Genomic DNA, 15,411 nt, shown 5'->3' with positions numbered 1-15,411 from the left:
TCTCTGCAGCTGAGGCTTTTAGAGCACTGCTCAGACCTCTGTGTCAGCAGCATTGTGTGTCTGCTGGGGCTCAGGAGCACTGCTGGCATTCCTTCCACTCAGACTCTTATTTCTCTTGCATATTTGACAGCTTTTTGAAATGTAGGCCGTTTTGGACAAAGTAAAAGATTCCTACCTGATAAATTTCACACAGCAGCCCCATTTCTCTGCTCTAGTTAGGAAGTCTCATAATTGCCTGCTCCACTGTGTTGCTTAAGCTGCATATTCTCCGTGGGCAGGTCCAGGGTGAGAGCTGCTGACTGGCAGTGAGTGTCAGCTCCAAAATGAGTAAATGCAGAGCTCCAGCCCCACCTGACCCACAGCCAGGGCACTGCCCACACTGGCAGGGCTCTGTGGCCCTGGGTGACCAAGGTGACACCTTGTACACATGGTGACAACTGTTAGCACCTCCAGCCATGGCTGCCCAGTCATCTGCCAAGCCATAAATCCTCCTTGTCCCATGGGATTGGGCACCAGGAGACCTGGCAGCCCCCACACAAGGGGCTGATGAGATCTCTGAGTTGGTTTCTCAGGCAGACCAATGGAGTGACTCCTGCTGTATCCAGTTGGATTGTCCATGTCTCAGGCTCAGCAAATAGGGCAGGACCCACACTTAGGAGCCCTATTAACATCCTAAAAGACTGCACAGAATCTTATGTGAAACAGGAAAGGTAAAACGTTGCCTTCTCAGAGTTACCCTGGTAATTGCATAAAAATGGATGATTCCAGAAACTTGTAGACTATGGACCACTCAGAAGTGGAGATTTGGGTCTGCTCCATGCTGGAAATTAAGGAAAAGCAGATGTGCATTTACATGGCATGGAAGGAATGACTGAACATTTTTAGGTTTGTTAGCTGTGTGGGTTGTCCTGTCTTGTCCCTGTCCTCAGTCATTCACCAATTACAGTCTAATTCCCTCAGCTTTCCTCATTCTTTTTTAGAAAACTTTGCTCCCTAATCAGAGTCAGAGATTGCACAGGGAGTTTTCCATCCTGCCCCAGCCTGGCTGTGCCCCACACTGTGGACAGTGCCTAATTATTGTGGGCTCTGATTAGTGAGTGCTTTGTTTGTCTTTGTAGGTGAATGGCGTCAACATCAGCAGCGTGACTCACTGCCAGGCTGTCTCCTTCCTGCGCCACCCAGGGCCTGTTCTGCACCTCCTGGTGCTGCAGGAGAAGGGCTTTTCCAGCAGGACTGCCCAGCAGGATCCCAGTGCCACCAGCAGGGAGGTGATCCACGTCACCCTGGTGAAGAGAGACCGATCGGAGCCCCTGGGAATCAAACTGATCAGGAAGACTGACGAGGCAGGGATCTTCATTCTGGATCTCTTAGAGGGGGGCTTGGCAGCCAAGAATGGGAAGCTGAGTCGGAATGACAGAGTCCTTTCAATAAATGGGCAGGATTTGAGGCAAGGAACTCCTGAGGCTGCTGCCCAGATCATCCAGGTGAGTTCAGACATGGAAATGGCTGTGAGTGGCTGGAGCAGGGCTCCTGTTCTGAGCCAGGGCTAGCAAGCTGCATTCCCCCAAATCTCTGTCATGGAAAGTGACTCCCCTCTGGATGTGTGGGAAGCACCACTTCCAAATGAAGATAAACACCAGGAGTGGGAATCCGTGGTGAGTCAGCCCTGACAGGTCTGAGGGGAAGCAGAGGCTCATGGCACTGGAGTTCACCTGAGGAGATTGCAGCTCCTGTGTGCTGCTTGCAGCCTCTCAGCCTTGCACAGGAAATGCTGGCATGCACTGGGTGGATTGATGCAGCAGACAGGGAGGGATCAGGGCAGCCTCTTGTGCTTCCAACAATCACACTGAAGGTGCTGGCTGGGGATGGGATGGGCTGGCAGCACAGACAGATCCCTTAGGGCTTCAAATCAGACCATTCTCCCCATTTTACCTGTATTTGTGAAGGGAGACTGGAAAACATGGGGCACCTCAGGGTAAAAGCATTCCAGGTACCCAATGGGTAGAAGAGGGGTGGTCTTTCCCTGTGGAATGTGCTCCTGTTGCAGCATGCCAGAGGTTTTGGTGGAAGGAGTGGGCAAGGAATTCTAGTTAAAGGATTAAGGACTGCTGCATCTGCAGCAGATATCACACAGATCAGTTTAAATTCTTTATCTCCCCAGGCGAGTGCCTCCAGTTTGTTTTTATCTCCAGATCCTGACACAATGCTCCTCATCCCATTCTGTTTATATCCCAGAAAGGATGTGAGGTCAGCAGGAGGGAGAGGCAGCTCTCCTCACAGTTATCAGAGCAGTGCAGTGCCATGGGAGAAAGAGCAGAGTTCCAGCACTGAGCTCCTTTTTCATGTTTGCTTCTGTTCTGAGGCCTCTTAGAATTTGTTTGCATCCCACAAGTGCTGCTGCATTCCTGTTGCAGTGTGCACACACAACTCCCATATGAGGAACTCTTTTGATCCCACTGGAACCAGCAAGCAAAGTCCAGAACTGGCTTCATGAGGTTTGGGATTGAATCTCTTTGGAAGTGACATTTGTGTTAAACTGTGACAGCTTTCCAAACATGATCTGTTCCTCTGAGGGCTAATTGAAATCCTTGCTTGAATGTAACTTTGAAAATCCCTCTTCCAAGGCCGGGGAATTCACTCTGGCCCCAGGGGAGCAGGGTGCTGTGGCAAGGAGTGAGAGCAGCAGCTGCATTTCTGCCATGCAGGGCAGGAAACAGCCGAGTGAGCACTGGGCCCTTCCCCAGTGAGTCCCTGACAATGAGGTTCTGTCAGGTGATCTGAAGGGACAAACCCAGAGAGGGCAGCAGGAACAATGGGAGCACTTCCCCTGCAGCCCTGCCAAGGCCAGACCAGCAGCTGGTGAAGTGTTTAACCAGAGGTACCCTGGGGAAAAAATGGATGGGAGATGGTGAACAATAGATGAACAAAGCTGGGAGGGAAAGAGCTTTAACAACTTCCTGTGCAAGAAAAGCATCCAGTGCTTGTGTGGTGCAGCCAGGGTTCCAGCTCTGGTCACTCTGGGGCACTACACAAGATGCTGTTTTGGTTGTTTGTAGCAAAGTGCAGGAATTAATCATCCACCTTTGGCATTTGTGGGCGAGGGAGGCACGAGTGAAGCCTGCCTCTACTCCTGTTCCTTCTGACTCATGTTTGCTAATTCCCTTTTTCTTTTTCCAATCACATTCCCTGGCTCATCACAAAAGACTTTGCATCACATTGAGGAGCTGGTGGAGGAACAGAGAACCTCTGTAGGAACTGATGCCAGCCCTTCTCTCTCCCCAAGGCAACGAGGGCTGTCCCTCATTTCTAACCCATTTCTCTCTGTTTATTTTCCACTCCTTGTTTCTCTGGGCAGACCACGGAATCCAGAGTGAACTTTGTGATCCTGAGGCAGTCTGGGCTGCAGCTGGGGGAGCCAGGGGAGGATGGCAGCACCTCCAACAGCAGCAGCAGCAGCAGCAGCAGCAATGGGGGCAGCCCTGTGCACCACCGGAGGCGACCAGAGCAGAGCCACTACAGGAGGAAATCCACCTACCAGAAGGTGGGGCTGGGAAATGAGGCCAGGGTGCTGCTTGTTCCTGGTTTAACCAATGCATTGTGCTGTTCTGGGATGGTGTTTTATCACAGGAGGCTGATCAGCACCTCCATTTCTGCTTGGGCAGGTTTGGTACTGAAAAACCACTTTGTCACCTATAGGGAAACATAATTGGAAGGGAAAAAGGTGACAAAATTTCTTCAGTGTTGATGCAGAGCTGGTGTTTAATCATTTGGAAAGGGCAATAAGAAATTTGCCATCCATGAGATATTTTGGGATTGGCTTCTTGACATCCCTCAAGCTCTGCACACTGAGGGTGTTGCAGTGACACCCAGCTGAGCTGGTGTGGGGCCAGAGCCCTTTATGGTCAGGAGAAGAATCCCCAGGTGCCCCCATGGTGCTGCTGAGGCTGCAGAGTGGCTTTGCCACCCCTCTGGGGGCACAGCAAACAGCAGGAGCAAGAGGACAATCAATCCCCAGTGTGCTGAACCCAGAGAGAATTCTGTGTGCAGCCCTTCCAGCTGAGTGACAGACCTGCTGCAGCTGCTCAGAGTGCTGTGTTTCAGTGGCCCTGGAGCTCAGGGAGTTCCTGTCCTGTGGGGCTGGAGTGTTGTTCTGCATTTAAATCCCTGAGTAGCATTTACACCCTGTTGTACAGCCTGTGCTCTAATGTGTGCCTTCACTGCAGCCTCAACATTCAATCAGGGGGAGCTTCCCTGCTTGGCATGAGCAGCCCTGAGATGAGCTCAGAGCTTCTTCCTCAGTGCAGAATTCCCCTCCTCAGAGGGAGCATCTCCCTGCAGCAAATGGATTTGGGATCATCAGGACAGCACTGAGGCTTCACCTTAGAAATGCTGCTCTGTATTCCCACCCTGCAAGGACATGGGAAGCTGACTTTGCCCTCCAGCAACATTGCTGGAATGCTCTGAATGAAGGAGACAAATGGTGCTGGGCTTCTTCTGTTAAATGCATTAATGAAGTGCATTTTGTGCTGTCATTGCTTTGTAGGATTTGCCTCAGGGATATGTAAGTCATGAGAAGACAGTTGCAATAAAAAAGGAGCCAAAGGAATCTTTGGGAATCACAATTGGAGGTGGAAGGGATAACAAAAACAAGCTCCCTATCTATGTGACAAGTGTGCAGCCCATTGGATGCCTCTTCAGGGATGGCAGAATCAAGAGAGGTAAGGGAGGCTCTCACACCTTTTATCCTGTGGGGTATTTTCAATGGAAGCTGGACTTGGACGCTGAGAGAGGCTGGAAAAGGGCTCCCATGACCCCTTGAGGCTGAAATGGGCTCCAGAGCCCAGGTCTGTAACAATCCCAATTTATTTCCTCAACAGGGGATGTCCTTCTGAGCATAAATGGCATCGATTTGACTCATCTGAACTACTATGAAGCTGTCTCAGCTCTGAAATCCAATGCAGCCTCCCACTCAGTCACACTGAAAGCCTTGGAAATCCTGTCCCTGAGCTGCCCAGAGCCAGCCCTGGACATCAGGGAGCAGGGCTTCAGCTGGTCTCCCCTCTGGATCACGTGGCTGGGATTGCCCAGGTATGTGTGTCAGGGACTGGATGCAGAGCTGTTAATTACAGGGTTGACTTTCACTCAAACACTAGAAATTAATTACTTTGCTGATGAACTTGGAAGCATTCCTGGTATTCCCTTTTAGCTGAAAGGCAGTGGAAAGCCTCATTTGCCAATGAGATCATAGAATAATGAGTACATAAGGAAATTCCACTGTTTTTCTGGAGTGACATCATTCTCACACTCCTGTTGGACAGTAACCATGCTTTAGAGGCCCTGAAACCCCTTTTTAAAAGAGAAATAGTCAATGTTAGATACAGTCCTTGCTAAATTACTGACTGAAATCCCTCTGGGGCTCTTTCTGCATCCCCTAACACAAGCCAAGAGACACCTGGGCTGTCTGGGAGTTTCTAATCTGATCATCTCACTTAGGGGCAGACATTCTTTCAGTCTAACTCTTCTTGGTTGTTGTAACTGTGTCATCTTCAGCACGAGGCAGAAATGATTCTGCACAGTTGAGTTTTCTTGCTGCCAAGCTTCACAGGACAGGTTTTAACCTGGTAATTTCCAGGAGAAGCTTGAATTTCCCTCTCTTTCCTGGAGGGGTGAACCTCTGGCTGCCTCCCTTTAGCAGTTACATCAAAACTGTGTGAAAAGCAGAGTCAGTTGTCATCCCAGCATCTGCAGGTGGATCAGAAAGCCAAACCTGCTGTGGGAAGCTTGGATCATTTACAGCCTTGTTCTTTGAGACACTTAAAGAAGACCCACTCACAAAGCCTCTGTTGTGTTACTTAGCAGCCTGGAAAGAAATGCTCAACAACCCAGCCCAAGGCAAGGCAGCTTTTGTGTCTCCTGTAGCTGGCCTGTGCTCAGCAGCTCCTCCATCTCCTGGCTGCTCCAGGCAGGTCTGGTGTGAGCTGGCCCTGAGCTGCACCTGAGAGCCCAGAGCAGGGCACAAACCCTCAGCTGCTGCTGCAGTGAGCTCCAGCAAGGCAGAGCCTGTCTGGGCTTCTTTCCTTCCTTGCCCAGTTTTTCTGGCTGTCAGGTGCCTTGCAGGCTCCCCAGGCTCTGTGCAGGGACTGGAATCTTCTCTGCTTCTGGAACTGCTGCCTTCACTTCAGGAGTGTCCTGACATCCCCTGCATTTAATCACAGAATCACAGAAATTCAAGGCTGGAAGAGACCTTTAAGATCATCAAGTCCAACCCATGTTCTAACTATTCAACCAGATCATGGCACCAAGTGCCACATCCAGTCTTTTTTTGAACTCCTCGAGGGATGATGACTCCACCACCTCACTGGGTAGATGATTCCAGTATCTGACCACTCTTTCTGTAAAATACTTCCTCCTTAATTCTAGCCTGTATCTCCCTTGGTGCAGCTTGAGACTGTGTGCTCTTGTTCTGTCTGTTGTCGCCCGGAGAAAGAGCCCGACCCCAGCTCAGCACAGGCACCCTTCAGGAGAGGCCGACCCCCAGCTCACCACAGGCACCCTTCAGGAGAGCCCGACCCCAGCTCACCACAGGCACCCTTCAGGAAGCTGCAGAGAGTGATGAGGTCACCCCTGAGTCTCCTTTTCTCCAGGCTGAACAACCCCAGCTCCCTCAGTTGTTCTTCATATGGCTTGTGTTCCAAGCCCCTCACCAGCCTCGTTGCTCTCCTCTGGACACGCTCAAGCATCTCAACGTCCCTCCTAAAGTGAGGGGCCCAGAACTGGATGCAATACTCCAGGTGAGGCCTCACCAGTGCTGAGTACAGGGGAAGAATGCCCTCTCTGTTCCTGCTGGCCACTCCATTTCTGATACTGGCCAGGAGCCATTGGCCCTCTTGGCCACCTGGGCACACTGCTGGCTCACATTCAATCGACTGTCAACCAGCACCCCCAGGTCCCTTTCCACCTGAGCACTGTCCAGCCACTCCATCCCCAGCTTGTATCGGTGCAGGGGTTATTGTGGCCAAAGTGCAGGACTCAGCACTTGGACTTATTGCTGCTGGGGACGGTGTGGGACGGTAGAAAACGGATTCCTAGCAAGCAGCCCTTTCCAGCTCCTGGAGAAACGTGCCTGGTGTTTTTATTTATGTTCTGTGCTGACGCAGCCACTGCTGCTCTCGGGCTATTCATTTGCAGAAGCTGCCACAGCCATGGCTCAGAGCTGGGCTTTTGCACTTGTGTGGTACCGGTGGAAGGAAAGCATGGAGGAATCAGCGAGCTCCAGCTGGGGCTCCTGGTGTTTATGTGTGAAAAACTCCTACAAAATATGTTCTCCCTTCTTTTGACTCCTGAAGCAAGAAATTATTCCAGATTCCTTTGACTCCAGCCTGGATTCTGGCCTTGGAATGTGTCTGCAGTTCTGGCTGTGAGGGTTGGTAGGAGCACTCAGCAAGGTTATTTCACTTTGGGGTCTGACAGAACCTTCCTCTTGTTTCCAGCACTAAGAAGGGCTGGAATTCCTGTGCTTCCTCCCTGCTTCTCCCACCTGCTCCCAGTGAGATCTGGTGGCCTCTGGTTGGTCACCCACAGGGTTTTTGTCACCTGGGCATGTTCAGGGTGCTCTGGCACTCAGGGAGGTGCAGCTGCAGTGAGGTCCCAGTGGTTCCATTGCAGAGCCCCTGTCCACCCAAACTGCTTTCCTTTGCACAGGAGCAAACCCCCAGAGCTGCAGGGGAATGGCCATTGCCCTGTGGCCCTGACAGACCCTGTGTGCACCACACTGGCACAGAAAACCCCAGAAATGTGCCCAGACTGGAGCCAGCACCAGCTGTCCCACTGGGATCTGCTCCTGGTGGCTGCCCTGGCCCCAGTGTTGGTGTGTCCTGCAGGGTGAAAGCTCAAAGCTAATGGCATGTGCAATTTTGGGTTTGTTCAGCTTTTTATTCCTCAGTTATTCCTCTGCTCCAGCAGAAATATCCCTTTCCTTTTAGAGGAACCTATTTCTTTCTAGTTTGAACCCAGACTTGCTGCTGAAAGGAGTGAGTTGAAATGAGTGCTCAGGGCCAGGGAAGTGAAATTTGATCCTTGCAACACTTGAGCCCCCAGTGTTTCATTCAGGCCTTGATTCTTGTACCTGTGATTTCTGTTTCTGTCAAATAGAAACCTTGGTTTCTTCCTAGCATTGTGTTAAATCCACACCACTGACAGTATAAAATACCATCTCAAAAGCTGGTTTGGACTGGGCCCATCTATCCAACACACCCTGGATCCCAAAGGTACCAGAAACAAAAGTTTAGATTGATTATCTTTTCTCTCTAAAAGAAAGCACAGTGCACTGTGTGGCTCGTGGAGAAGCATTTTCCTGCCTCCCTCTTCCCTGGGGTTTATGTGACTCCAGTCTGCCTCTTCCCACAAGAACCATGTGGAGCTCCCAGTCCCACCCCTGCAGCTGAGCAGGGCCCAGGAACTGCCAGCTCAGCAGCGTGCTTGGCACCAGAAACCCTGCACCTCAACCTTCCCTAAACTCCCCATTCTTTTCCCACAGTCATTTTTGGTTGTGGTAAATTAAAGTTTTTCCTCTAGAACCCCTTTTTACTATAGAAAACAGATTCCTAGCAAGCAGCCCTTTCCAGCTCCTGGAGAAACGTGCCTGGTGTTTTTATTTATGTTCTGTGCTGACGCAGCCACTGCTGCTCTCGGGCTATTCATTTGCAGAAGCTGCCACAGCCATGGCTCAGAGCTGGGCTTTTGCACTTGTGTGGTACCGGTGGAAGGAAAGCATGGAGGAATCAGCGAGCTCCAGCTGGGGCTCCTGGTGTTTATGTGTGAAAAACTCCTACAAAAGTAAATTACAGTTTGAAAGTACATAATTGGATCTTTCTCCTGGTGAGAAGTTAACTGGGAAGGCTTTTGAAATCTGAAACTCCTCGGCAAACTGCTCAAGCAAAGCCCTTGAGGCAAAAACGTTTTATTAGGAAAAGTTTAGCTGCTGGAATAGCTCAGCGGGTGATGATGAGCAGCAGTTTCACAGCTGCGGTGCCAGGACACAGGAGAGCTCCTGCCACACCCTCAGTGTCACCTCGGGGCTCTGTGCCACCAGCCCGGGCAGCACTGCCACCTCACAGAGCCCCGGCTGCCCGAGGACACAAACCTCACTGGGAATCCAGAACCAGGGGCTGCCCAAGGAGCCCAGCACGGAATGGACATCCTGGATCTGCAGGAAAGCCCTCCCTGCTCTGGCCTGGCAGCTGCTGCACCTCACAATTGCTGCCAGTGGTGCTGAAAGCCTCCCTGTGCCAGTGCAGGGCACACAGGGGATAGAACCCCTCCCTTGTGCCAGTGCAGGGCACACAGGGGATAAAACCCCTCCCTGTGCCAGTGCAGGGCACACAGGGGCCAAAACCCTTCCCTTGTGCCAGTGCAGGGCACACAGGGGCCAAAACCCTTCCCTTGTGCCAGTGCAGGGCACACAGGGGATAAAACCCTTCCCTTGTGCCAGTGCAGGGCACAGGGGGGATAAAACCCCTCCCTTGTGCCAGTGCAGGGCACACAGGGGACAAAACCCTTCCCTTGTGCCAGTGCAGGGCACAGGGGGGATAAAACCCCTCCCTGTGCCAGTGCAGGGCACACAGGGGACAAAACCCTTCCCTTGTGCCAGTGCAGGGCACAGGGGGGATAAAACCCCTCCCTGTGCCAGTGCAGGGCACACAGGGGATAAGACCCTTCCCTTGTGCCAGTGCAGGGCACACAGGAGATAAAACCCCTCCCTGTGCCAGTGCAGGGCACACAGGGGATAAGACCCCTCCCTGTGCCAGTGCAGGGCACACAGGGGATAAAACCCCTCCCTGTGCCAGTGCAGGGCACACAGGGGATAAAACCCCTCCACTCCCATCATTGCATGGGTGCAGCTGCTGCTCACTGTAATTAGGGTTTGTCTCTGGTGCTGAGTGTGTTCATTAGCAGAATTCATGAAGTTGTCCAGGAGTCTTGCAGATCCCAAACCCCTTTAGAGCTGGGTGATTCCCTCCTAGCTCTTAAACCAATCCTCTGCAAAGATTTCTAAAGGCCTGGCATCATCCCATTTGAGAATTAACCCTCAGACACGCCTTGCAAAGGAGTGTCCTAAATCCTAAAACCCAGGAAAATGAGGCTGTTCATAGCTGGGCTTTCTTTCCATAGGGAAAACATAAATTCCTGCTCAGGCAATTTTCCTCATAACCTCTCTGTTTTTGACACAGCTACCTTCACTTCTGTCAAGATATTGTCCTTAGTAAAGGAAACCTGGAAAGTTGGGGCTTCAGCATCGTGGGAGGCTTTGAGGAGAGCAAAGGAAACCAACCCTTCTTCATCAAAACCATCGTGCCCGGCACTCCTGCCTTCAGGGACAGGAAACTCAAGTAGGTGTGAGGTACCCGGGGACATCACCACCCCAGGGCTGCGGGTTCCACACTCTGAGCCTTCCTTGGAAGAGCTCAGCTCCAGGTTAAGGACTCTTGCAGAGTTTGGAAGTTTATATTGGTGCTAAGCTTGTAACAAACTAAGGCCTGCCTTAAACAGGGTTTTGGTTTCTCCACAAAGGTGCAAGGAAAAGGAATTTACAGCCCTTTAAAACCTAACTGTGAAGGGTTTAATTTAGTAATTAGGTAAAGGTAAAAAAGGGGATGTTTGAGATGAATCTTGGAGGTTCCAGACTGTAAAACCTCATGGATTAGGAGAAGTATCCCAACAGAAGCAGCAAAAGCTCCCCTGTGCAGGAACCTTAACTGGGGCTTTGCTGAGGGGGTTGTGGTGAGAGACCCCAGGGCAGGAGCAGGGGGGGCTGCAGGAACCCACAGGCACCAGGGGCTGCAGGGACAGAGGGAGGGGACACGGCTGGGAGGGGACACAGCTGGGAGGGGACACAGCTGGGTGAGGGAGGGACACGGGTGGGTGAGGGAGGGGACACAGCTGGGAGGGGACACAGCTGGGTAAGGGAGGGGACACAGCTGGGTAAGGGAGGGGACACGGGTGGGTGCAGGGAGGGGACACGGGTGGGTGCAGGGAGCTGGGCTTTGCCCCCAGAGCTGAGGGGGAGCCCTGGGCTCAGCTGGCTCCTGCTGGAGTGTGGGGACAGGGTGTGGGGGCTCAGCCCCGTGCACCCCTCAGAGGGGGCAGGGCTCTCTCCCAGCTCTGGTGGTGGCATTCAGGAGCTGCAGGACTGACCTGGGCCAGCAGGGTTTGACCAGCACAGCCTGACCCTCACTGCTGTCACCCAAACACCAGCACTGTTCCCTTTTCTCTGCCCTCTGGCTCTTTTTCAAGGAGTGGATGGTGTGGGGTGGGTGCAGGGTTGGTAATGCCCCCAGTCCTGACTGGATCTGCCTTTGGCAGGTGTGGAGATGAAATCGTGGCAGTGAACGGAGTGCCAGCAATAGGAATGAGCAACTCAGAACTGATCCCAATGCTGAAGGAGCAGAGGAACAAAGTCACCCTGACCGTGGTGTCCTGGCCAGGGAGCCTGGTGTGACAGCCCCAGGCCACCCCCAACACCTGCAGGTATCCACCAGCAGCTGGCACCACCCAGGCCACACTGCCAGGGAACAGGGACTGCTCCACTCCTGCTCCTGCTGCATTGCCAGGGAAGACTCCTTGCTTCCTTTCTATGGAAAACATTTTACCAACAAATCTGGATGCTGAATTCAAAGTAAGGGTTAATCCAACAGTTGTTGAGCTTCCCAGGCTCATCAAAGCTCCTCAGGATTGGTGGAGCACAGAAAGCTCTTCCCAGCTTTCTCCACAACCTGCCCTGGAGGCTGCTGAGGCTTGCCTTGATTCCAGGGCTCTGCTTTCCACTGAGTATTTGAACAGGTTAAAACAGAGGCTTTAAAAGCAGCTACTGGATCTGGAAGGATGGGGACCCAATTGAGGCATTTCTGTCTATCAGGATTTCCAGGAGCATTTTTAGGTGTCAGTAACCCAAGGGATGATTTAACACCTGAAAACCCCACAGTAACTCAGAGCTGGTGAGCTGTGGTACCTGCAGGAGGGTCCTGGCACAAATCCCAGTTCAGGACCTGCCAACTCCACTGTTTTACTGCAAAGGGACAATTTCAACAGCTTCAAGAACCACTCTCAAAGGCAGCAGCAAGAGGGGTTTCATTGGAATATGATGTTGCAAAATGTGACTTTATCAAAGGTCAAGGGTAAGATTCACTTATTGCACACAGGTTTCCCTGGTTTTAGGATTGATAAGAGCAGCTTTTCCCCAGCAGGGAATGGGCTGGTGTCAGCCCTGGCCCAGCCTGACGCTGCTCTGTCTTATTTTTCTGTTCCCAGTGATGAGGGGCAGAGTTCAGGCAGGGGCAGAAGCACCTGTACTGGCAGGTGAGATTTCTCCTGCAGTTCCCTTCATGTCCCTCTTGCAGCTGGAGCAGAATATCAATTTATGGGATCAGGGGAAGCTCAAAGGATCCTTGGCTGCAGGAAAAGTCACCTCCTGAAGGAGACTGTGCCCAGCCTGGCTTCAGTTCAAACCCACTGTGCAGTTAAAATTTACAATGAAAGAACTGAAGCCCAGGCAGGGTGCTTTGACCTCTGACACTGTGAAAGTTCCTACTTGCAAACTCCACCTGAAGCAATCCCCTTTTTTAGCAGTTTAATGAGCAGCAGAGATGGTGGGTTCTTCTCAAACCAGGTTGCACTGAGAGATCTTTGCTCCTGTGCTGCCTCTGCTGCACCTTTTGCAGGAGCAGCTTTGTGAGAATCCAAGGAGTCTGTCCCCTGTCCAAATGCTGCCTGGAATGAATGTTTAATTCAACTGAATGAATGTTTAATTCCTTCTAGCAGCCCTGGGCTGGCACTTTGTCATTTGCTGTCCCTGGGCCTTGTTCACACACAGTGACTTCACCTCCTGTGCTGGGAGCTGCAGGCAGGGACAGCAGGGCCTGTCCCAGAGCCCTGGGCCCTGCAGGAGCCTCAGCTCACCCTGCCAGCAGCCCAGGGCCCTGCAGGAGCCTCAGCTCACCCTGCCAGCAGCCCTGGGCCCTGCAGGAGCCTCAGCTCACCCTGCCAGCAGCCCTGGGCCCTGCAGGAGCCCCAGCTCCATCTCCAGCAGCCCTGGGCCCTGCAGGAGCCCCAGCTCCATCTCCAGCAGCCCTGGGCCCTGCAGGAGCCCCAGCTCCATCTCCAGCAGCCCTGGGCCCTGCAGGAGCCTCAGCTCCATCTCCAGCAGCCCAGGACCCTGCAGGAGCCTCAGCTCCATCTCCCAGAGCCCTGGGCCCTGCAGGAGCCTCAGCTCCATCTCCAGCAGCCCAGGGCCCTGCAGGAGCCTCAGCTCCATCTCCCAGAGCCCTGGGCCCTGCAGGAGCCCCAGCTCCATCTCCCAGAGCCCTGGGCCCTGCAGGAGCCCCAGCTCCATCTCCCAGAGCCCTGGGCCCTGCAGGAGCCTCAGCTCCATCTCCCAGAGCCCTGGGCCCTGCAGGAGCCCCAGCTCCATCTCCAGCAGCCCTGGGCACTGCAGGAGCCCCAGCTCCATCTCCCAGAGCCCTGGGCACTGCAGGAGCCTCAGCTCACCCTGCCAGCAGCCCTGGGCCCTGCAGGAGCCCCAGCTCCATCTCCCAGAGCCCTGGGCCCTGCAGGAGCCTCAGCTCATCCTGCAGCAGCCCTGGGCCCTGCAGGAGCCTCAGCTCATCCTGCAGCAGCCCTGGGCCCTGCAGGAGCCTCAGCTCCATCTCCAGCAGCCCTGGGCCCTGCAGGAGCCTCAGCTCCATCTCCCAGAGCCCTGGCTGGGCTGAGCACACCTCTGGGGACTCTGCCACCACAGCTGGGGCTACCTGGGCTCCAGGGCTGCTTTCCTGTTTTCTGCTGGGCAATGCTGAGAGCAAAATAATCCACAAAGAAAACTCATCACTGACCTCGCTGGAACACAGAAACATGAAGCAATTTTTTATCTCTTTCCAATCAATGTGCAGAATCTGTGCCTGCAACAGTAAATACTGATGTGGACAGACAGAGGGTGGTTCCCAGTGCCTGCCCCACTTGTGGGGAAAGGGCAGTAGGGAAGGGCTGTGCAGCTGCTGGGCTGGCAGTGGAGGGAGGAGGAGGAGGCTGCAGAACCATTTTTACTCCATCTCCTTTCAAGGTGCCTTCAACTTCACCAAAATGTCCTCATAATTTAAATTTTGTTTCCAAAATCAGCTTGTTAATAGATGTTGAGTTTGTTTTGATGCTTTTATAATAAATTATTGTAATATTGCTGAAAAATATGCATTAAGTGTGGTTTTTACCCTTTCTTTCCATGTAGTAACTAATGCCCCCAGAACAGGTCACTCAGCAGGACTGCTGCAAAAAGTGACCCATGTCAGGAAACTGTAATTGTCTTTGCTTCTCCCAGGACAGGAGCTGCACTATCCTGAAATGCACTGTGGGTGGGAAAAATCCCTCAAAAAACAGTAAAGCCCACATCCCAACAGCACTAAACCTGCAGCCAAGTACAGATTATTTCCAACACCCCACCTTCACATTTCTCTGATAGTAAAGGCAAATATTTTATCTCCATTTAATGAAAAGAAACCAGTTTAAAACTACTTACCTCAAATTCACAGCTGCTCCTGGCCCCAAAGTCTGCCCCCTTTGTGAATATTCTGTGACCTGGGTCCAGCAAATTCAAACAACCCAGGAGGAAGGGCAGCCCTGACTGAATCCATGCTGATTCCCCATCCCAGTGCCCCCAGCTCCACCCGGGGCAGGGATGCAGAGTCTGATCACCAATAACTGCAGGAGCTCTGGCACAGGGTGTGAACAGCCCTGGAGAGGCACCAGTGACACCTGAGTGTGCAAAGAGGGACAAATGTCCTTGTGTGGGGCCAGCCCCTCCCCTGGGGGCAGCATTCCAGTGGAGCAGCATTCCTGATCCAGGCAGGGAAAGGCAGCTCAGAGGGGCTGGGGGCACTGCCAGGCTCCCCTGGCACTGCCCAGGGCTCAGAGCTCCTGGGCTGGAAAATCCAGCAGGTCCCACCTCAGGCTGGGGGCACTGCCAGGCTCCCCTGGCACTGCCCAGGGCTCAGAGCTCCTGGGCTGGAAAATCCAGCAGGTCCCATCTCAGGCTGGGGCACTGCCAGGCTCCCCTGGCACTGCCCAGGGCTCAGAGCTGCTGTGCTGGAAAAGCAGCAGGTCCCATCCTCACCTCATGCAGCTCCCAAGGGAGGCTGGGCAGGGCTCTGGGCCCCTCTGTGCTGAGCAGTGCCAGGGGACACAGAACCAGCACTCCTGAATCCTCCTCACCACTCTGGCCTGCATTTCTCCTCATCTCCTAAAAGCTCTTGGGCACTCCCAGCTGCAGCCCAGCCCTGAGCAGAGGCTGCCAGGAGGATTCCCTTGTTCCTGGCACAGCCAGTGCCAGGAGCTGGCAGTGCTGCAGTGGCAGAGCTGCCCAGGGGCAGT

The 15,411-nt window shown here is 53.1% G+C and overlaps 1 protein-coding gene across 2 annotated transcripts in view; it reads left to right on the top strand.

Annotated features, from left to right (window-relative positions):
* LOC134425580 (ligand of Numb protein X 2-like) overlaps positions 1-13,556 on the top strand; it is a 31,022-nt gene extending 17,466 nt beyond the window's left edge. For both annotated transcript variants that reach the window (XM_063170312.1, XM_063170311.1), the window contains exons 5-10: positions 1,119-1,484; positions 3,356-3,541; positions 4,544-4,718; positions 4,878-5,088; positions 10,230-10,388; positions 11,362-13,556. In XM_063170312.1, coding sequence (XP_063026382.1) covers positions 1,119-1,484; positions 3,356-3,541; positions 4,544-4,718; positions 4,878-5,088; positions 10,230-10,388; positions 11,362-11,497 — 1,233 coding nt within the window. In that variant the 3' untranslated portion in view covers positions 11,498-13,556. The remainder of the gene's footprint in view (positions 1-1,118; positions 1,485-3,355; positions 3,542-4,543; positions 4,719-4,877; positions 5,089-10,229; positions 10,389-11,361) is intronic.
* The last annotated feature ends 1,855 nt before the right edge of the window (positions 13,557-15,411 follow it).

Source organism: Melospiza melodia, chromosome 16, assembly GCF_035770615.1.
Source record: "Melospiza melodia melodia isolate bMelMel2 chromosome 16, bMelMel2.pri, whole genome shotgun sequence".
NCBI lineage: Eukaryota > Metazoa > Chordata > Aves > Passeriformes > Passerellidae > Melospiza > Melospiza melodia.
The sequence above is the reverse complement of the archived record's forward strand: the minus strand, read 5'-3'. Positions and strand labels throughout refer to the sequence as shown.